The 23,289-nt window shown below is 39.9% G+C and overlaps 1 protein-coding gene across 4 annotated transcripts; it reads left to right on the top strand.

The window, feature by feature from the left end:
- The first annotated feature begins 255 nt into the window (after nt 1-255).
- On the top strand, nt 256-19,174 carry prrc2b (proline-rich coiled-coil 2B). Of its 4 annotated transcripts, none has more exons than XM_044096542.1 (31): nt 256-435; nt 3,398-3,575; nt 3,675-3,849; nt 4,228-4,330; nt 4,703-4,766; nt 4,945-5,088; nt 5,425-5,738; nt 5,839-5,963; nt 6,052-6,215; nt 6,925-7,012; nt 7,102-7,270; nt 7,622-7,955; nt 8,038-8,216; nt 8,379-8,574; nt 8,768-8,972; nt 9,410-11,410; nt 11,519-11,685; nt 11,867-11,982; nt 12,825-12,969; nt 13,123-13,199; nt 13,359-13,646; nt 13,781-13,879; nt 14,601-14,790; nt 14,875-14,972; nt 15,060-15,187; nt 15,297-15,537; nt 16,540-16,707; nt 16,825-16,904; nt 17,019-17,100; nt 17,335-17,544; nt 18,360-19,174. In XM_044096542.1, the coding sequence occupies exons 2-31, from the start codon at nt 3,461-3,463 to the stop codon at nt 18,525-18,527; spliced, it is 6,633 nt and encodes a 2,210-aa protein (XP_043952477.1). In that variant the 5' UTR covers nt 256-435; nt 3,398-3,460; the 3' UTR covers nt 18,528-19,174. The 4 variants fall into 4 exon arrangements, with proteins under 4 accessions (XP_043952477.1, XP_043952478.1, XP_043952476.1 ...); XM_044096543.1 differs by having other exon boundaries at nt 3,672-3,849; nt 11,522-11,685; XM_044096541.1 differs by having other exon boundaries at nt 3,672-3,849.
- Nucleotides 19,175-23,289: the final 4,115 nt, after the last annotated feature.

The raw sequence follows: 23,289 nt of genomic DNA, 5'->3' as shown, positions 1-23,289 counted from the left end.
AATAGCTGAAATTCTAATTCATGCATCTTCAGAGAATTTGTGGTGTTAAATAGAGGTTGCAGTAGTGCTTGAGTTACTTAAAAGGTGTTTTTATGAAGGCCTTTATCATTTGATCAAGCATGAAGTTTTAATTTTGATTTTAACTATTGTTTTTTTAATAATTCAAGTTGGGTGTTTGTGTAATGATTAAAATTGACCAGCAGATGGCAACCGCTGAACTCGCTTCGTTTACGTACGCCGATGTTAGCCGAGTCAATCCAGCCTACACTGTGTTCTTCATTCTCAGGCCGGGTAGGACCCCAGCAACAACTCTTCTATCGGTTCAACCTATGAAGATTGAGCTTTACAATCGCAACCCATCCTCCGAATAGACAACGTTTTGTGGAACTATATCACTGTCACTGAGCAGAAGACATTCTTAAATTGTTTAATCCGGTGAGTCCTAAATGCAGAGCTGTTTCAAATTGTCTGCCTCATATTTTTCTCGGCTGCTCAGTTTTATGGTTGCTTTGTTCTGGGCAGCAGCCATTTTTAATCGCCTTGTCCTACATTCCCCGTCGCCGTCTACAGCCCGTTCAAAAAGCCCAGCAAAGGTTGAAAATTATTACTTGGATACAAGGGCTTCACAGTGATTAAAACTAAAAATCCACATTAAATTATATGTTCTTGAACTGAAATCCACTGTCAAATTTCTGGCCTGTGTGGGGTTGGATTTGCAGCAGTACGCTGGAAGTTTAACGGGATTGTCGTTTCGCTAGTTTTCCTCCAACAAGCTTCGACTGTCGAAGGCAGTTAGCCGAAGCAAAATTTCTGCTCTTTTCGTCTTTATAAAAATAAATTCAACCAAAGACAACAGAGTTACAGTAAAATTGATGGAACTGCAATAATAGTTAAAGTTACAAGGGATAGTCGCTTGCATTTAATGTTTACATAGCGTTTCTGATTTAGCCGTCGAAATAGCATATCCAAGGTTAGCGGTTACACATTTAAATATTATTATCGATTTTAAGTGTCATATTTAGATATCATACTATCTTGTCTATTAAGGTTATAATTCAACGTGATATTGACCTTTAAAAAATAATTGTTTGGGCTTTTTCCAGCTAAGTGTTTGTTGTCAGATTTTAATGCTAGCATTAGCATTAGTACTAGTTTTCAGCTAAACAACTGACAAGTCGATACGAATTGCTTAAGTGGAGTTATTATGATTAATTATGCTGTAGTATATTCTGGTATGTGCTTACATGATTTTTAAATGTGAAATCTACATGTTTTGGATCTAAAGCGTTAGCTGTGAAGTTTCTAACTTACAAAAATGAAGCAGCTGCTAGCTTGAAATTTGGCATTTGTGGAAATTTTTTGTAAAATAAAATTTACAAAATTACGTAGGAGAAATTACCGCCATTTATCCGTTTTAAATATACAATTGAAATTCTTGGTGGATGGATGTACTTCGTTTTAAGTCACAGTGAAACGCCTATGCGGAGTCTAGTCTCGGGTGGCCTCCAACACGTTATTGACTAATTCTTGGATTAAATGCCATCGTGTCCCGTTATGTTTACAGCTGGATAAGAAATCATTTAGTCTCCTATAAAGGGCCAGTCTGTTGGCGGCTTGGTACCTGTGTTTATATTAGCATTTGATATTTTCACAAATCTCTATCTCATTTTTTCTGATGCATTTCATGATGTAATACATATAGTTCATGTTCACGAGTTTTATTGTAGGTAAAAGTAAATGCTAGTTGCTGAAAGTTATCAGGATTCTAGCTTTGCTCACGCCATATATTGAAATTGTACATTGATTAATCATGTATTTTTCTTTCAAAAGTAAAGATATGTCTTTATTGTCTGTAGCGTTTCTGAATAGTCTGTATGTCACTGTTCTTCTAGGCAGATCAGGTTTTATGCTGAATCTGTTTAGATAAGTGTGAGATCATCGAATTATGTCTACTATTTGGGAGTATTCCAAAAAGTAAAAGTTACATGACAAATTGTTGATTGTGAGGTACTGAACTAAGTGAAACCCTTGAGTTGCAGCACATCTTGTTTGTTGTCTTCAAAGCTCAGGTGAACTATTGTGAAAAAATATATTGATTTAAATTTACCCAGATTTTTCTGACTATTTCCATTCTTTTCCATCACTGCAATTTCTCCAACCTTTTTGGAGAAATTTTAATATCTCAGCCACTAATTCTGGTGTGGGTAACAAAGGCACTCAACTGGCCAAATTCTGTTTCAGTTCAAAGTTTGAATTTGTGGCATTGAAAATTTGCTATCAATCCCCATACTGAATCCACTTAGTCCTGTCTGACTGCAATAATGCAGAGAGAATTGTGATTTGACATGCTATGGAGCTGTATTCAGACACTTCACTTATGTCTGTGTTCTTTCAATGCCTGTGATTTACACTGATTCTTTGGTTCTGTTCTGATATTGCTAAAAAGTCCGGGATCTTGAGTTTGTAACACAGGTGCTGCTATTTGTAATGCCATTGAATGGTTTTGTGTATTTCTGAAGTGTCTGCGTCAGAATAATTTTTGTTATACATTACACATGCTGTGAATCATAAATTTATGAAAGTAATACAAAGGCTGGTCTGAACCAACACATATCACCTATTATTTTTGACTCGAATTACTACAAAAGTCTGCATAGACCGATGTTATGTGTTGGAGTAAATTGACAAAATCTACATCAGATGTTATGCATGGGATTCAAGGGATGCACTCTTACCTACTTGGATATTACGTTTTTTTACACTGTGTGCTTATTTTACTTTTTTAAAATGGCTTCAATCTGACACCAACTACGTGTCAAACATGATGGCCCGGCGAATACAAACCGGAATCAAAGGCTACGTTCACACTGCAGCCTAAAATGACCCAATTCCAATTTGTTTGACGTAATGCGACCTGTATCTGATCTTTTCGTGACATTCTGAACAACACCGGTCGGATTCTTTTCGAATGCGACCTGAATGTCATTGATACTCGTCAAACATTACTATTCTCTGTCCTGTTACTCGCAAGTGGTTAGAGAAACAACCACCATGACAGATTATAATGAAGATTAAGTTGTTAATATGCTGGCTTCAAATGTGTAAACTATGCTCCACCTTTAGCATCCATTGCTACTTCCGCAAACATTGAGAACGCTATTATTATATATAAAATAAAATAAAATTCGATTTGACAAAAAAATCTGAATTCGGTCATTTCAGGCTGCAGTGTGAACGCAGCCAAAGTGAAATTTTATTCAATGTTTGAAAAAATTCTGTTTGTAAAAAGTTGAAAATCTGACTTTTAAATAAACTCTTCTCTGCTAACAAACTAAATTAAATCTAAACTTTCTGATCTAAATTTTTTTAATATAACGGGCACTATTTTTCTTTGCAGAATCAGAAGGCACTGGGAAGAGGCGCAAAGAAAAATTTTCATACTCGATGACATTACATCGAAATGTCCGATCGTTTGGGGCAATTAACCAAGTCCAAGGATGGGAAAAGCAAGTATTCCTCACTCAGCCTATTTGACAAGTACAAGGGAAAATCAATAGAATCTCAGAAAAATACAGGTAGGTTTGTGTGCACGTTTTTCTTTTTCTTTTTTTTTCTCAGTGCAGCTGTTTTTAATCTTATATTTCTTAATCTGGTCCTGGTCTGTCTCCCAGTAGTTACGCGACATGGCTTGCAGAGTCTTGGCAAAGTGGCAACAGCCCGGCGTATGCCCCCACCCGCTCACCTGCCTAGTCTAAAGTCAGAAAACAAAGGAAACGATCCTAACGTGATTATAGTGCCCAAAGACGGTACAGGATGGGCGAACAAGCAGGAACAAACCGATCAAAAGAGGTACATGGGCAAAAATTTACTAGCATCTCAAATCACCATGTGTCAAGCAAATCATAAGCAGTAGTTGTATTTCTAATTATTTTAGTAATAGATCTAAGCAGGTTTCTGGTTTGTAATTTTGAAAACAGAATTTTACAATTTTCAAATTTCTAATATTTAGGTACATCCATTTTTGAAAGAGATTAATACCTCCTAACAAACTAGCTTCAACTTAAAGACTGTAGTTCCTTTTTTAAGAAGAAAAATCTGAATAGACGAGGTTTGAATTTTAACCTGGTTACTTTGTTACTGGGCCCACTACACCAGTCCAAAGACTTTTGACTCTTTGTTCTGTCACCTTGAATTTTAACACTATTCTTTTCTATTTTTGCCTTTTAGTTCCAGTGCATCTACGCCACTGCTGCCGGAGTCGCAGCCGCAGCTGGCTTTACAGAAATCTGTCTCCAATCTTCAGAAGTCCTCACCAGTAGCCAACCAGGAGGTGCGTGTGTACCTAACTGCTGATTATCTTTCTTTTAAACTGATACCAACTGCTTTCTTCAACTGCTTTCCTTGGTTTTTTTCTTTTTACATGGTTTGATTCTCTGAGCTCATTTATACTTAGAAACTTTGATGTTTTGAGTTCAATATCAGAAAAATCAACTGGAATATCTCCGTTAACTGGAATTTCAACAATCCTCCTCGTAAGATTTCTGTAAAATGTAGCCATAATGTCATTTTCAAGCTCCTACTTCTTGGGAAAAAATGACATGCAGTATAGAAGAGGTTGATGTTTAGACTCAATGATGTTCTATCTTTGCCTCCAAAGTCATCAACACTTGGGCCAAAAGCTTAATTTCATTCTTTTTCACAGAACACAAACACAGGTGGACCAAAGCAATGGGCCCAGCTAAATGGGAAGGCAGTAGAGCAAGATGGTGAGCAGCGTAATTTTACTTGGTCATATATGTAAATTAAAGTGATGTGCTTTAATTTACACGTCACTTTTTCGAACAGTCAGCGGTTAAAGATGTGTGTCGCATTTCCTGTTAAATATTCCTCCGTGAAATCTATAAAGCTGAGTTGTGTTAACAAATGTTTTTTGGATAACCTCAGGTTCAAGGGCCTTAAACCGACTTCAGCCCTTCTCTCACGAGGAATTTCCCACCCTGAAGGCAGCTGGAGAACAGGACAGAGTTGGCAAGGAAAGAAGCGGCTTCGATCCGTCGTATGGGCCCGGACCAAGCCTCCGCCCTCAGAGTAGGTTTAGCTCTTGCTTGCAAACCTTAAACAAGCTCATGTTTTGAGGAAAGCAATGCTTTGGATTGCTATTTTCAAAATTTGGGACATTTTTGCCTGTAGACCCTTATATAACTTATTATAAAAAAAAAGGGTTTAGATCGAGTCAGTAAATTCTTTCAAAAACCCTATAAATATATATATATATATATATATATATATATCGGTAAACAAGGTCATCTCTCCTAAAATGGCACCACTTAAACAAAGATGTTAGACCTACACATCATGTTGTTTTTGACTTGGAGGGTGAAGCGACTCCCAAAAAAACCTCTCTGGTTTTATCTTGCTTTGAAGATGTGACAAGTTGGAGGGAAGGTGGTGGCAGGAACCTTCAGCCCTCCTCCCTGACCCTCAGCCTGCCAGCAGATCCTGAGGGTAAGACCACTGCCCTGGGTGAGACTGGCTCCCCTCCGGCCTCATTGCACCCTTCCTCTGCCACCGGCACCACCTCTGCTACCGCAGTGACCACTCAGTCACCGAGCCTCGACCCCAAGGAGCCTTCCCTCAGACCCGCCCAGCCAGTCCGCAGACCAGCCGTCCCTACTGCCCTTCAGTATCAGCTTCATCACACTTCAACCGCTGTCTACCACGACATGTTGCCTGCATTTGTAAGTACTTTTTTGTCCTCGACTTTCTAGGCCTTTGCAGACAGACTCGCAACGAACTTGGTTTACAGCTGACGCAATATATTCAATTGGACATTTTCAGATGTGCGCTAAAGAGACGCGTGAAACGCCAACTGCTGACAATGTTACAACCACCACAGCAACCCCAGCGCGATTTGACAGCAAACCCACTTTTAGACCAAGCTATGCCAAACCTGAACTTGTCAAGTAAGTACAATATTTAAACTGTAAAGATTGATTTCTTTAAACTAGATGAGCTATTGTTAATTAAATATTTTTCAATCTGTCATTACAGCGGCGATTTAAGAAAAGAGAACCGCTTTGTTCGTGCTCCAGCTCGTCTTTCTTCTCAGCCCATCCGCAGGCCCAGCGACAAACCAGCGCGTCCAGCCATTATTAACCCAGAGGACCTGAAGGATCTGGACGACCTCGACAACGATTGTGAGGACGGATGGGCAGGTCAGTATTTCTCCTACTAATATAATGTTGTTGTTTTTCCTATTATTGGAGGTGTAATTTTCCTCTCTGTGAAATAGATTCTTGTTTATCATTTACAATGTCTTGTATCCTAAAAACCACTCATTGGTCTTATCCTGCATTAAGAGCAATCATCTAAACCAAGGGTGCCCAAAGTCGGTCCTTGGGGGCCGGCATCCTGCATGTTTTAGTTCTCTCCCTGGTTTAACGCACCTGGATCAAATGATGGCTCGTTAGAAGGCCTAAGAAGAACATTGACATGCTGAAAATGTTGTTGGTGCCACCAGGGATAAAACTAAAACGTCCAGGATGCCGGCCCTCGAGGGCCAACTTTGGGCACCCCTGATCTAGACGAAACTAAAAGTTGGACACACTGTACAAAATCAGTCTCTTTTATTCTAACTGCTTGACATTAATTTAGACCAATCTTTTTCTGTTTTAGGTCATAAGATTTATAAGATTTTTATTATTCTGGGATTTACCCAAAAATATGTTTTGTAGTCTTAATAGACACAGTAGGAAATGCTTAATCCGATTTAATGTCAAACTGTAAAAAAAATAATAGCCATTAGTTTAGATGCTCTTGCTTTAAATAATAAATTTATACTTGATATAAATTAAAATCGTTGACGTATCATGAATTATCTGACATTGTTGCTTTTTTTTTTTCTGGTTTTACTTTTTCCTTCAGGTCTTCACGAAGAAGTAGACTACAGCGAGAAGCTCAAGTTCAGTGACGATGAAGAAGAACACTCCTGTAGTGACAAAAATAAAATGTGGTATGAGCTCTTGCTCCGTTGCTCAGTATTGCTCTGATGGATAGGCACGACCTTATTCATAAGTTTTTGGTAAAACTTTTGTATCTTAGGGCTGAGTGGGAGAGAGCGAAAGAAAACCAGCGAGACTGCCAGTCCTCTCTTAGTTCAGGAGAAGCAACTTACTCTCAGGAGGGCGCAGATGACAATTACTCTTCCCAACATCATCACCATGAGTCCCATAGGAAACCCATCAGCAGATTTCTCTCTACTGACAGTCAGGTAACAACTCACAATACAGCATTTTTCCTACTTTGATGTAACTCTTTTGAGATTCATTCTGTGTGATCTTATTATTTAAAAAAAGTTTCTATTATTAGTTTCTTTTTAATGACTGAATAATGGAGCACTATAAGGCTTAAGGAAAAAGTAAAATGTTAGTTATAATTGTAAAATAAGAGATCATGTTTGGTTATTTGTGGGGTATAGTCATTTCAAAATGCACAATTAAAAAGAAGAATGTTTATCAATTAATCATAACCAGTTTTTTATACACTTGAGGAATTTGTCATATGTAGAAAATTCAAACAAGAAAGCCCTAATTACCTGTTTTCAACTGGATTTGCCCTGCAGAAAAACCATAGCGAACCACCAACCGACTCAGACGATCACCAGCGGTCTCAAAGTCAAGCACCAGCCAGAGCAAAATACCTGTCCCCTGAAGTATCCGAGGCTGTTGAGAGAGCCCGGAGACGGCGAGAGGAGGAGGAGAGGCGTGCTCGGGAAGAGCGACTAGCTGCCTGTGCTGAGAAACTCAAAAAGTTAGACGAGAAGTTTGGGAAGTCTGAAAGACCTGCATCAAAGACGGAAGATATTCCGAAGGAGGCTGAGGGGAAAGAAGCCCCACTTTCTCCTAACCGGGAACACAGTAAAGGCCATAATGAAACCTGGCAGTATAGCACAAAAGGTGGAACAAACAAACAAAACAAAATCATCATGAAAGGTTACCAGATGTTGAGGGTTGTCTTTTGTCATTTGATGATTTGCAGAAGGAAGTGAGTGTCTGCCAGTCAACTCCTTTGCCCATAGCTATCGTGAAGAGCACCATCGTAGCAGTGATGATGACGGTCCGGAAGCTTCCTCCCCTTCAGACGACTACAGTGGACGCCAAGCGTCCAAACCAGTTCCACCCCGCTTTCAAAAGCAGTTACAGCACCACCAGCAGCAGGTCCGAACCAGATTCATCTCCATTGAATAATAAAATGTTTTCTTTTCAAGAAGAGATTTTTTTTTCTCTGAGTCTTATTTTGGCAGAGAATTCATCAGACTTTGAAAAGCTCTAATGCTTGGAACATTTCTCAGCTTTTTGTGTGTTCTGCACCCTCTGTAGGAACAAGCCCCCAAAGTGCAGCATTGGCAGCAGTCCAGTCATCCTTCAAGCTCAAGTCATAGCCAGCGGGGTTATTATCCCCAACATGTGCTTGGGTTTGATCCCCGCTGGATGATGATGCCACCTTTCATGGATCCACGCATGACACAAGGCCGCTCTCCGGTGGACTACTACCCTGGTTCTATTCAGTCATCAGGTAAATGACTGAATAGAACCAGGTTTAAATAAAGTGGTTTAAAAATCTATGTTGTGTGATGGTCTAGCAATGTCGTAAAATTTGCTATTGGCCTCTGAACTTTAGAAGAACTTAACAAGCAATTGAAGTTGACCACATGGATATATTGCAACTGTACTAAAAATGTATTTAAACTTTTTCATTGCTGTATCAGGAATGGTAAAACCCATTGTGCATCAAGACCACCTGAACAGTCCTAGCTCTGATGAGGGATGTCATTCCAACCTACACCAAGAAAGACGGGCCCCATCTACTGAGCCTTACCCAGTTTGGAATCAAGATGGCTACCCTCTACGCAGCTTCACTCCACCCTATCAGAGGCAGCATGAAACTTCTGACAGTGACCTGTTAGGGGAAAGGTTAGTTGATGTGTTTAAAAAAGAATAACATAAAATCCTGTAAATTGTAAAATGCTTAAATTAATATATGAGGCCCGTGCAATTTCTAGAAAACTGTCAAGGTAGAAATAACTGGTCTTCTATGTTTATTCAGGGTTAAAAATACATTAAAAGTTGACTGCTACACAGTTTTGAAATGGATTAGATTTAAGTATTTTCAGGTTATAGAACTATTACATAGCAAAATACTATTTGCCTTTACCAGCTGTCAGTTTGTTGGTCCATGCATCAATTCCTTCCTCACTCCTTCAAAAATGGGCTACAAAGGATTGACAATAATGGCAATTTGAATTTGGAAAACTAAATAACAGAATCGCAGTGAGAACCTTGTTTCTAATTAAAAAGAAAAAAGTGATTGTTGACTTTGCTTGCTTTTGTCCCCTCTTTTTTTTCCATAGAGGTCATATTGCCCCTTCACAACGGGACTCGTTTGAAGATGGGACCAATCAGAGCTTGACGCACAACAGCGATGACCATCCCCATAATGCTTACTATAGCCGAGACTCTGATAAAGAACGCAAACACCATGAGACCGGCCTTCTCACCACCACTCAAAACCTCGGCCAGAAGAGTGAAGGTACAAAGCAGGACCAAAGAGACAAACACCTGAAAGATGCTCTTGACTCTTATGACACCTTAGATGGGTCCAAGGACAACTGGAAAAGAGATGGAGGAGGCCTCAGTTCCCCAAGCCAGTGGCCCGAAGCTAGTTCTAGCAATAGTGTCAACCAGACATCTGAGACTAGTGGTCGGACATTGATTCGTAGAACTGGGCCCATCAAGAAGCCGGTCCTTAAGGCTCTCAAATTGGAAGACAAGGAAAATGAAAAGCCTAAACCTGAACCTGAAGAGAAGCCTGTCCCCTATCGTCTGGAGAAGGAAGTTCTCACTAATGTTTATGATTTGAAGAAAGATAACCAGCCTGCCAGTAACAGGCGTCCAGCATCACCTGTTGTTGAGAAACAGCCTGAAGAGAGGCTGCGGCAGTCACCAGCTCTTAGCAAAACGGACCGGCCTCTTAGCACCCACAGTGATGACTTCCCTAAGGAAACCCACCTTGGCAGTGGCAGGAGCCAGTTACTTAGAGAGGGCCAGGAAAATAACAGAGATCCTCAGGCCCCACGGCGCAATAACTGGATATTCATCGATGAAGAACAAGCGTTTAGTTCTGTCAGAGGAGGAGGTAGAGGTCGCAGTCGAGGCTTCAGGGAATTTAGCTCCAGAGGGGGAAGCCGTGGTGGCCGAGGTGGGGATAACCTCAGAGGAGGGTACAACAACAGCGGTGGTGCTCCGAGACCTGCTAGAGGTCGAGGACCACCCAGAGACCTCCTGAAGGTTGACGAGTTCCAGAGGGGCAAACCTCGCAGACGAAATGTCAGTGAGACCTTGAGCGAAGCATCGGAGTATGAAGAACTTCCCAAGAGGCGGCGCCAGAAGGAAGCAGAAAACAGAGAAGGTTACATAGAGTCCGGTGAGGTTCGTAAGGGCGATAGAGACTCTTGGAGGTCCAACAAGGTGTACACCGATGACCAGACAGCCTCAGATAACAGAGAAAAGGCAAGGATGAGGGGTTTTGGAGGTCGCGTTCTGCCCCCTAGACTGAATACAACCAACAGTTACAATCGAACCTTTGGAGGGTCGAGGGACATTTCTTCCTGGAGGGGCCGGGGACACCAGTTCAACAGCAACAGTAGCTCGATGCAAGAGAACGGTTATGGACCTGGAGCTGAGGTCGCTTATTCCCGCAGACTTCCAGTGGAGCGCGATGCTCTCAAGTACACTCCAAAATTTTCAGGCTCTTTCACAGAAAATGGTGGCGAGGACCGTGAAGGAGAATACTACTTTGAGAACGACAACCCTGACAGACAGATGCTAAGACGGCGGCGTCCCCCGCGTCAAGACAAGCCTCCCCGTTTCCGACGCTTACGTCAAGAACGGGAACCCGGTTCAAATCAGTGGACAAGCGATGAGTACGTCAACGGAGACTTTGCGAATCCCTGGCCTACTCGCTCCAAAGGCAGCGGAGATGACCACTGGCCCGGTGGTCACTTCTCAGGACGCTCCAGCCAGCATGGTCAGACTGAAGAATGGGAGACGGGATCAGACAACAGCGACTTTGGTGACTGGAGAGGAAAGCAAGGTGGCAGCGGGAATCTAGCTGTGCAGGGACATGTTGACATTCCCTCAGACTCTGGTCACAGTGAACCCGGCTCTGGGGAGAAGAGGGAGCTTTCAAAGAGAAGCTTCTCTAGTCAGAGACCGCTGGTCGAGCGACAGAACAGAAAAGGAGAGCCTTCCCTGCTAGAGGCAAGCAAGATGGTACGCACACCTGAAAATCCCTCCACTTCCTCATCTAACAGGAGTGACAGTTGGCAGAATGGAGGGACGTCTTGCAAGAGGTGAGGCGAATTCTAGTTATGCCATCAATTGTTTGTAATGCTTTTATATTTTTGATTGTCACTGGGATCAGTTAAAATGCTTCTTTATTGCCTCTGTTTATACATCAGCAGGAGCCCAGATGAGACTGGTCCACTCTATAGCTTAGAACCCCCAACAGAGGACAGAGAGCCCAGTGAGCTTACAGGGAAGAAATTAGACAAAGAAATGAAACCTGGATCAATCAAGACGGACATTGTTGAACCGCTCACGCAATATGAACTCAGCAGCTACTCCAGTGAGTTTTTTCTTTGTCTTATGTCAATCGAAATAAAGCAACGCTTGTTGAAGCTGTGCTTTAGGTCAGATCCATGGCCCGCTTTTGCTTTGTTTCTTATATACAGAAAGCATAGGTGTTAATGAACAGAAGTAGTTTCTTGTCATCAGATAACTTTGCATTGACTGCTTTCTTTTAATAGTTGATGCTGATTCAGTGGGACAAAACGTGGACCCAGATGGATACCAGGATGCCTTGTCAAAAAAGCAACGACGTCCTCAGGAGGATGAAAGGCGGAGAAAAGAACAGGGACCTTCTGTAAGTTAAACATATGCTAAGAAAAATGGTTGGAGACAATACATTACAGGTTTTTTTGTTTGTTTTTTTAAGAGAAAATGGTCACTGGTTAATAAATATTTTGGTGAATTAGGCTACAATGTTTTAGAAGTAAATTTTCCATCAATGTTCAGACCAATCAGTGTGGAAAAGGCTATTTATCTGTGTGAAAACATTCTACCAAGAGGGCTAAGATTAAGTTGAGTACTGTAATAGTAATTCAAGCTCAACATAGAAGACCTTTAGCATTTTTCAACAATTTCCTAAGAAATGATTGCAGTAAGATAATATAAAAGTTAAGTTCGTAGAAAGGCATTTTACATGTTCTATTGCAATCTCTGTATTGTTGTAAGCAGCTATGAGAATTTATCAAATCTATTTTATGAATAGTTGATCCGAGGCAGTGATCCAGTTGTCAATAACACTTGTAGTTACTGAACCCTAAATTGCCTACGAATCTAAAATCCACTCTGATTCAGACCAGAATACATACAGAAAACTCCTTTATGTAGGATATTTTCCACAACCCAACTGTAAAGCCCACACTTGCATACTTTACTGCTCATCCTGACAGGCTTCTGCTGGAAAGAAAGAAAAAGTCTATTAGGCTTTTTCATAATAACCTTAAGCATTGTTTTCTGCGTTCTGGCTTCTGAAAAATTGTCGGACTTATTTGTGTCTATAAGAGAGGTCTGTGAAAAGTCAAACAAGCAGAATAAATCAGTTTGGTTGCAATAGTCATTATGCTGAAATTTAGGATATTGTCTAGCTTTAAACAATTTCCTCTTTCTTTCTTTTTTTTTTTTTTTTGCTGTTGTTGTTAGGTGCAGGTCAAGAACAGAACGGCCTCTTCCAAGATACCGCCACGCTTCATCAAAAAGCAGGGAAGCATGAGCCTCGAGCAAACGGAAGAAGCAATTTCTTCACCGAACAATCTAGGAACAGAAATCTGGGAGACCAACAGTTCAGGTAATGTTTGTTTGTTTGCCATCATAATGACATTCATATTTTCATTTGATCGACAAACATTATATTGAACGAGGAGACAAAAAACAGTGTTAAAATGTGTTTGCATTTCGTATTCTTCACCAATAATTTCCTGTGTTCCTGTTTCTTCTGTAGCTCTCTCTGTGCAGTCTTCAGGGGGAGACTCATGGACTAAACAGGTGTCTTACACTGGGAGTGAGCCCAACTCTGAGGTAGCACGAATGCAACCCTGTGTTTTCCGCTGTTGAATACAGTCATTAGAATGTTAATTAGTTGTTTCTTGAGTTTGTGGCTGTTTATCAACTAATAGAGCATTTTTAGGATAAATCTCATTGGAAGAAATGTAAATAGAACATCACCTCCTCCACCAGGATTCCGACGCTGGTCCAGAACAGAGTAAAGAACAGCACAAACCAGGACCCATCGGGAATGAACGTTCCCTGAAGAACCGCAAGGGCTCAGAAGGTGTGGACAGATTGGAAGGTGGCCCGATAACACCAGTCAACGGTGTGGATCTCCATGTGGACAGTGTACTTCCTGTGCCTCCAATTGAGTTCGGTGTCAGTGCCAAAGACTCTGATTTCAGCCTGCCGCCTGGCTCTACCCCAGTACCCGTCTCCAATCCTGTTAACAAGCTTCAGGATACGCTTAGCACCGATGTGAGTAACGTGCCACATTACACATCAAAGAGTGAGAAATTCGGGAAAAATAAAAAGTGCAACTGTGATTTTTGTGTGCGCATGTGAGTTTTTATGAAGGTGCAAATTAATTAAATCTGAACTTTCCGAAACAGACATCTCTAAATCAGAGCATCCCAATGCTGCGTTCTAACCACCTGCAGCCTGGCATCAGCCTCAATACCATCTTCCCCTCTGCTGACCTCACTCTCAAGGTATCTGAATTTGATTTGTGTAAAGACAAACCAACGTGTGTATTTTATGGGGCTGAAACAACTCATTGGAATAATTGTGATGAATCCATTATTGAAACAACCAATTTTTTTAATTGGTTAATTAACTGGAGTATACACACTCAAAAAAGCTATTTTCTGTAGGAACAACATACTCAGAGCAGTAATTTTCTATCTATTGGCAGTATTTTTGCTGCGAATGATCAAGTGTACGCTGAAGGGGTGCTGTGTCATTACATTTTAGGCAATAAAATATGTATTATTTAAAAAAGAGACAACTTGTTTATTTGCATTTTTTTTTGGTTTTATTGGCTCTAGTGGCCTTTATTTGATAGTTAATTGACAGGAAAGTGGGTAATGAGAGAAGGGGGAGGACATGTGGCAAAGGTCGCCAGGCCGGGAATTGAACCTGCGACGGCCACGTCGAGGACTAAGGCCTCCTTATGTGGGTTGTGCTTAACCCCTGCGCCACCGCAGCACTTATTTGCATCTTTTAATTTTTTTTCTAATATTGTATAGGACAATCTGAAGTGGTTAAATAAAAAACGTGACAATTTATTTATCTGATTAATCAGCATAATAATACATAGAGTAGTTGATTACAAAAATCAGTACCGTTTCTGCCATGTAGATTTGTTGGATTATACTAGAAAAGCTAAAGCCTATTATGTGTGAAATTCTACTTCGCTTCTTTTCCCCACAGATGGAGTCGGCACGTAAAGCCTGGGAGAATTCGCAGTCTCTCCCGGAGCAGGGCTCCCCCGGTGGTAGTGCTTCAGGCGCTCAGCCTCCCTGCAGCGTCGGGTCGTCCACCGGAGTCAGCTACAGCTCTTTTGGGGTTTCCATGCCTCCAATGCCTGTCGCGTCAGTGGCACCTTCCATGTCCATGCAAGGTATGATTTTATACGTTTTAATTATTCCCTGGTGGCTCAGTCAGAACTGAACTCAGAACTGTGTGCTTCCTAACCTTAATGTAGGTAATCCTATTCCTCCGTTGTACATGGACGGTCATGTGTTTCCGAGTCAGCCACGTCTCGTTCCTCCCACCATGACCCAGCAGCAGACCTATCCACAGGTAAAAAAATAAATAAATACATAAACCAAACACACACACTCGTGTGTCATCACATTGTTGTAATGTTGCACTTTCTCACCCATTCAGGCCGCAGCAGCTCAGCAGATTCCCATCTCTTTGCACACATCTCTTCAGGCTCAGGCTCAGCTGGGGCTTCGTGGAGGTCTGCCTGTCTCTCAGTCGCAAGAGATGTTTAACTCCATCCCCCCCTTCAGGTATTGGAAGCTGAAGAGTTTCATTGACCACCACTCATTCATTTATCACAACCTTCTCTCTGGTATGCCGTGCAAGTTTGATGATGGCCATCTTCCTTCCTCGGTTCAGGTCCCAGGTTTACATGCACCCCAACCTGTCGCAGCCCAACCCCCTGGTGCTGTCTGGTGGGGCCCCCCTTAAAGGTCCTTACTCTGCTTTTCCTGGCATGCAGCCGTCAGATATGGTGAAATCCCAGTCAGGCTCACACTACCAGCCTATGAACGGCAACCAGCAGCTTGTTTACGACGGTCAGATGAACCAGGGGCCTGGTATGGGTTCCTCACAACTGATGGACTCCCAACTCATCCAGGTGAACTCAGTTTGGTTACACCTTAGCAAACAGATATACTTTTGATGAATTTAAGATTTTGACGTAACCTGGATTTGTATTCGCCTGCTTTTATTCTGATACTACTAAATAAAATTTAACCAGTTGCCTTCAGATCTTTAGGTAGTAAAAATTGTCCATCTACGTTTTATTTAATCTCAGTATAATTACAGATGTTGTTATAAATTGTTTGTACAAGTGCTTGAAAGCTTAGAAAATTCTTGAATCTTTCAAAGTTTGGAAAATGCTTGCTTTCTGTAAAAAGTCCTTGGATGTGCTTGATATTCAAACTATGCAGTTTTATTAAAAAAAATAATAATAATAATGCAATCTAACGATTGCTATCTGAAGTTAAATCAGACCAAATTTGTGTTTTACGTCAGTTGGAATTACCAAAATTATTTGTATTTGCTAAATGCCAAAAAACCTGGCGAGAATATTTTTTTGTAACTTTTTTAGACCATTCATTTGTAAGGCATGTAAGAGACATTTCAAAACATAACATTTTAGTTTACATTGTCCCTGCTGTACAGTTCTGTCACAAGGTGGTGTTAATAACAGTAATAAATGACAGCATAAAATTGTGAATTGAAGTTGTCTTCATTAGTTCATTTGTATTGTTTTTGACTCCAAGGTGTGGTGCTGGAAAAGTTTGAAAATTTACCTTGAAAATGCCTGAATTGTATTGGGGGGGGAAGTGTATGAAGCATTAGGTCTGTTGGAGAACATTAGTGAACAAACATCACAAGGTCTAAAAAACACAATTGAATTTACTTATGATGTCAGAAACACAAGTGCACACCAACATTTTTGGACTTTTACTTAATAATAATTTAAAAAAATTTTTAACTTTACTCGTTTCTTATAAAATGCATTGCGTTTTGTGATTGTAAGCTGAAAACATGTACAAGGTGCTGCAGCTTTACTTTAAAGATGTGTTAAACATTGCTTTGTTGTTAATGGCCCATTGTTTTATGTCACCAGGTGACGATGCCCCTTCCCGGCTCTCAGCTGCGTTACGGTTCAGCTCAGCAGCACCTCATCCTTCCCCAGTCCATCCAGTTGCAACAGGGACAGAACCTGTCGGTGGGGGGGCCACGCCGGATGCTACCACCAGGCTCCCAGGCTGCAGTCATGGCAGGAAGCAGAGAGGCGAGTCTTTCTTGATTCTTGTTTTGCATCATGCCGTTCATTTTTTTATTTTTTATTTTTTTAAATCGCCTTTTAATCTTTTTTTTTGTGTTGTTGCTGTTGTGTTGTTTTCATCAGGGCTCACAGATGGAAATGAAAGGATTCCAGTTCTCTGAGAAGCCCAATCATTCCCCAGGTTTATCTGGAGGCTCCTACAGGTGATTAGAAGTTTTTTTTTTTTTTTTTTTTTTTTTCTTTTTAAAAAAATTCTTATTGTACTGAACTGTATAATTGTCATCATATTGCTCTTAATAAGCGTCTATCCTTGTCAGGCCTGGGTCTGCGAGCCCCAGTGGAAAGCCTTCCGGTCCTGGTGGGCCTGTCGGCCCTCTGCCTACCCTTTTTACTCAGCAGGTGTGTATTTTTATTTTTTTCATGTTGTGTAGATGCTTTTGTGTCCATATCAATTTTTTTCATCTTCTGCAGTCCTAAAGGTAATTTTTTGTATTTAAAATAGAGAAAGTATATACAGAATAGATATATCTGATCATGGAGTGTGCAATTCTCTAATGAAATGGTAAACATGTGCTTTTGATTTCCCAGCGCTAATCTATTTTTCCCCTGCCCTCATTCTTTCATAATTACCAGGTGTCGCCTGCTCAAGGCAGCATGGTCATGCACATGCGGCCTCCCACCACTGGCCCTTTCCCCAGTCCCATTCAGAGACCTGTCATGCAGGTCAACAAGCCCGTCATCATCCGCTCCCCCCCTTACCCTAACCCTGGCCGCGACCCCTCCCATTCCACCCCTCCTTCAGTCCCTGAGCCCACAGTCAAGGGGCCAGAGGATGGCATGAAGGTGAGCCACCCACTATAAATATAGGTAATTTATTTTAATTCATTTTCTTTTTCTCTATTCTCTGTTCTCAATGCTTTCTGTATTTTTCTTCTTTTTGACCTGAAATAATGGCCAGTTTTTAGTAGCATGGTATAATTTTTTTGTGTTCATATTAACTCTAGTAACTTGTCTAAGTTATTAATATGATTGTGCTCAATGTTTAAGTATTTCTCCCTTTGTAAGAAAATGTTTTTAATTTTAATTAAATGCTACTAGCCAATTTAAAAAATATATATAATCTGATGTAAGGAATGCTTGTGCATGGTTAAGAGTCGTTGTAGTTTTGTATCTGAACAGTTTTTTGTTCCTGCTTTTGATTAAACCTCCTTGATTCACTTTAGGTTTGCGGTGAAGAATTTCTGAACAGTTCATTTGTGTCATGTTAGTTGTGATTGACTAAACCAAATCCTAGATTTATTTATTTTTTTGTGGGTAGAGAAGCACTGATGTTTGTTGTGTTTGAGTTCTTGGCTTTTAACATTTCTGTAATTTCTGTAATTCAGTCAGATAAACTGCATCAGTTTTTTTTTATGACTGACTTCATATATTTTTGGATATTTTCAGAAATGTTTTATTTTTTTTCTACAGTATCATTTCATATTGAACATAAGCTCTGTCCAACTTAGTTTGATGGTAAAAAACTAATTGATTAAATTATACATTCACTTAACATAAAGCAGCCTTTACATTTAGGAGACATTGTGCTATTTGACTAGTAATTATATTAGGAACAGAAGTTACATCACTGTGAATTTTATTTTTATTTTCTTGTGTAGAGCAAAGCATTGCGAGAAGTGCGCAAAGTGGTGGGGGAGGGCAAATCACCACCAGGGGGCATGACCAGCAAACTCCAAGAACCCTTACCTTCCACGGGTCAAGTCAAACCAGCACGCACTGGAGCCATTAAACCCCAGGCTGTCAAAGTAGAAGAGGGCAAGGCATAACAATGGACCTTGAAGATCCTCATTGCCGCCAAGCCTACCAACTCGAAGATCCTCGACGAAACGTGCGAGCCTTTGAAACACCCTCATTAACCCACGGCTCCAAAGCATAGGGGGGGTAAACATGCAGTTACAATGAATTAACCATGGACTTCCAGAACTGGACACTATTATTTCCCACCAATTATAGAGATATATATAAATATGAATATATATTATACATACACACAGACCATCTTTTAAGCTGATCTCTCCAAGGTCCACTTTAACTTATTATTAGACCCTTTTAAGGAGAGACTGGTTTGGGGGGGAAAAAATATATATATATATATAAATATATATATATATACTTGTTTTGTGTTTTTCTTGGTAAGTGTGGAAAAAGAAAGTCAGCTAATTCAGATGGTTCACTTTTCATGCTGTTTTGCCAAACTGTATTTGCTTCCTGTATATGAACTGTAGCCCTACAGAACAGACCGGACACTTGATAACATAACCTACTGTAAGAAGCAAAGTCTGTTACTTCCCATTTAACAACTTTGAAATGCAGCGGGGCACTTTTTCTTTTTTTTTTTTTCTTTTTTTTTTTTTTTTTTGTCATTTCCTTTCAGAGTTTGCTAGTAAATAAAGGTTACCTTCATGACCACCCGTTCAAGCCACCTGTGAAAGACTTGTTTTATTAATTCATTATTTAAAAAAATAAATGTATTCCTTGCATGTCAACATTGCATCATCCCAGAATTGCATCTATGAAGGCACATAACAAACCCCATAAAGTTGTCAGAACTGCTTAGGTAAGTAGAAAGAGACCTTTCTTTTCATAAAACTATTCTTTGGTTTTTACATTCTCTTGCTCACTGCTCTATTTGTGAAATTAAAGGAAAAGGTCGAACTTTTGACAAAATCCTATTTCTTCCATGGAAACGTCACTGACATTAACAATGTGTGCATGTTAATGCACACATTGTGATATTGCAGAACTCGTCTAGCATCTGGCAACAGTATTTTTCAGAAAGGGACTCTTACATCTCTTACATCAAAGTTAATGTAAGAGACCCTCCAATAGCTCAGTGAAATCACTTCCCTGTTGCTTCGCATCGGTTATAATGAGCTCGCTTGTCTACATGAAATTATTTTCTCTACGTCCCTCTAGCTGGGGATTAGATTAACTTTCCTTAGAGTTTTCTAGGCTTCTGGGAAATATTTCTTAAACTAGAATTGAGATTCTATTGAACAGCCCAGTAGGGAATTATGAAGAAGCAGTTCAATTAATTAGCACCTGGTTTCTGAAGTGGCTCTAGCAATAATAATAATAATAAAAAAACTCACCTAACTGTAATCACAATCAGGGGGGCCATTTAGGCTACTTCTCTTTCCTTTATTTTTAAACTTGCTGCAAGGGTCATCAAGCATTGCTTGCTGCAGGAAAGTAAAGTATTTGTGTTTTGCTTCTTTTAATGTTTTATGTGTGAGCTCAGCTGTTCCAGTGGATTTCAAATGTATCTTTTTTTTTTCTTTTAAGGTGAGAATCGGCACTTTGGAACTCTGTACCAATGTCATCACTGGTTAGATGTTACTATGCTACGTGACACTATAAAATGTTTGTCTCTTTACTACAATGTTTCACTGTTTTTATGTAAATGCATACTTAACTGTACAGTCATGCTTTGTTAACTGAGGTACAGGCCAAAACTCACGTTTTATTTTGAACATTGTGGCACGATAAATAATTTGATGGTCAGTAACTCACTGTTCTTAACATGATCTGCTTTCCTTTGGATCTGTTGGGGTTGGAGTGTTTTCAAAGATATCTGCAAAAATTCACCTTTTTTCATCTTTGTATCTTAAAGATGCTGCCCTGACTTATTTTGTACTTAAGTGATACATTGTTCTTTTTTCTTTCTCTGTCACAGGACCACCGCATTTCATTCAACATTTTATTGTGATCTTTTCAGATATTTGGTCAGTACTTTCCTTGATTTGAGAAAAACAGCTTATTGAAAGAAAAATAAAGCAGTTGTGGTTTCTTAAATGTATTGTTGATTATATGAACTCTCAAGAATGAAAATCAATTTTGCAAAATGTCCTGCACCCATGATGAAAAAGATTACAATATCGTTATTTATTTTTAGCTTTATTATAAGTTTTTTTTCATCTATAAACTGTGGGAAACAAGAATTGATATTCTATTCTTGTAAATAGACTGTTACTTGCTTTGAATATTCCCTTCACAAGTTCCATATTGTCTCAGAAAAACACTAAAGTCGTTTTGAAATTCAAGAAATGCTGCTTTTTGATGGTGGATGTTTTTCCTACAGTCGGAATCGGCCAACAAATACCCGATCGGTGCTTCTCCAGTCTTGAAACATGTTTACCTGGAGGCATGACAGGAAATGGTTGTGGTCCTGTGTGGAGTCCGGTACGAAATGCAAATAAGTACTCATTTTCTGTTCCGCTTAACTTCTTATTCCTGAATCTAGCAAGAAAGCTATTAAGATATTGCTACATTTTCTGATAAAATGAATAAAGGTTCAAACATATTTTCAATTTTTGCTATAATTTCAAGTTTTTATTACGTCATCTGAATAATTTAATAAAATTATGTTCGAAAAACAAAACATATATGCTACTGGTTCAATCATAAAAATGATTTCTTAGCAGTTGTAAAAATAATTGCATAATATGAAGTGCTATTTCTCGTTGCAGGTTATTAGAGAGAGTGCTCTGCTGGGACTTATTTCCCCGCATCTTCCTCTGTATTTATTAATACCAGTTGGGAAACCATGTCATAAGTGCAACACTGCCACCACGCGGTTGGACAGAAAACAAATGTGTTCTTTAGAAGAAAAAGATGAATCTAGCTTTTATCCTAATTTAAAATATAGATTCAGTATTTCATTATTGCATACTTAGGATAAGGTAGTCCATGCTCATACTATGTTTCACATACTCCACTTTCCATAAAAAGAATCTGAAGAGTTCATGAGGCATGTAGGCGGGAGGAAGAAAGTTTTTCCTTCGGGAATGCGGAAAAGGGGGATTCTTCTGCAACCCCTGTATTCTTAGTGACCTACCTCCTAGCATTTTGAGTGTGTTTACCTCAGTTTACCTCAGGAACAAAAAGGTAATTTAGTTTTTATTTAATACTAATTTTCCACGCGGTTGTCGACATTCTGCCGCGCCAGTGTATTTGATGTTTAGCTGCTCGTGCAAATAAAGCGATGGGTTAAAAATTGCCGTTTTTAGCTGCGGTCAAAACTCAAAATTAGAGGTCACACATGAGATGTTGTGATTGAACTACCGATGCAGTCTTCATAATAGCTTCAAAGAACAGCTCGGCAGCTCATAGGCTGGGAATACATTCTTCTTTATTGACTTTGGAACACTGACCAGTTTGTTTTCACTGTCTTGTGTTTTGGTGACAGTCATCTGACAGATTATTTCTCACACCATAACGTTCTTTGTGCTTTAAACATCTGTTTTGAGTGGTCGAAGGTGATGTTCTAATTTTGAACTTGGAGCTGAAGCATGGTTAAATTAAGTTTAATATAATTTTTAACATCCAGATGGGACACATTAGTAGCCACCAGTGTCAGATTTAAGGTAATTGTCATCCATCCATCCTTCCAGCCATTTTCTGTACACCCTTGTCCCTAGTGGGGTCAGGCGAGAGGCGGGGTAGACCCTGACCAGGGTTAAGAGTGCAATGCATAGCAAAATGTCCTTCTGAATAGGATGTTGCCTAAGTAAATTTTCTTGGAAAGGTCTTTTACAAAAGAAACTTGCTACTCTCTGGAGTTGCTATGCTGCTTCTTTAACTTGTTAATGAGTTGAGTGAAATATAGGGTCAGATGTTTACCATTGTATTTCTGAGAAACATATGCCCACCATTTAGGTATATAGCAACTTGGCAGCAAAATTTTATTTAAAAGTAAAAAAGAACAGGTTGTGATCTTTGTAAATAACCAGTCATTTGTCCCAGACCCAGGATGGCCGCTAGGGGTTCTGTCAGGACAGATGAGGGCCTGATGATGATGCAGGAGCTTGATGATCGGCTGAAAGAACAAATTGACAAACTTGAGCACATTCGTCTCGCTGCAGTTGAAGTGAAAGACAACTTGTCTGGGGTGCGTTTCTTTGAATCCTCATTTTTAATAAATAAATATAGTTAAATTCATGTTTGTATTCCATGCAATGCTTTTTTCCCCCTCTCCTAAAACAGAGCAACAGTGATCTGAGCCAGTCTATCAGTGACCATTTGGAATGGTTAAATCACTTATCTGATCAAGTTGAGACTCTTCACATGAACACAGCTGTTTTCGTTCAGGTAGGAAGCAGATTATTACATTCTTTTTGGGAGCTTGTATACTGGGAATACCTTCTTGCTTGTAGATCTATCTACAGCCAGGTGCATTGTGCTTTCTCTTCTTTTATTTATGAATTTCTCTCAATGTTTCCAGATGAATCCCAAACCTCGGGCGTGGACATCCAGACGGGGTTCAAGACAAAGCTTCCGTCTGGGACGTCAGCAGGCGGACGATGCTCTGTCTGAGTTCGGCTGGTCCCCAGTTCGTATGCGGCGTAACAGTGACGCTGCCTCAGAAATGTCCTGGAATTGGTGAAAGAGAACCTTGAATCCTTTACATACCAAGGGACGAATGTAATCCAAAAGTAGAATTAGGATTTAGCTAATATTTTCATTAGGCTTTCTGCTTTTTCAGAAAAAGTTTCCCCCCTTTTTTTTTTTAAATTTAAAGTAAAAAGC

Source organism: Gambusia affinis, linkage group LG17, assembly GCF_019740435.1.
Source record: "Gambusia affinis linkage group LG17, SWU_Gaff_1.0, whole genome shotgun sequence".
Taxonomy (NCBI): Eukaryota; Metazoa; Chordata; class Actinopteri; order Cyprinodontiformes; family Poeciliidae; genus Gambusia; species Gambusia affinis.
This window is presented reverse-complemented; position numbering and strand designations above follow the sequence as displayed.

Coding starts and splice junctions, on each gene's coding strand:
- prrc2b (XM_044096541.1), top strand. CDS start 3,461: ATGTCCGATCGTTTGGGGCAATTAACCAAGTCCAAGGATGGGAAAAGC. Junction 8,217..8,378: donor TACAGCACCACCAGCAGCAG/GTCCGAACCAGA, acceptor CACCCTCTGTAG/GAACAAGCCCCCAAAGTGCA. Junction 14,791..14,874: donor ACCTTCCATGTCCATGCAAG/GTATGATTTTAT, acceptor ACCTTAATGTAG/GTAATCCTATTCCTCCGTTG.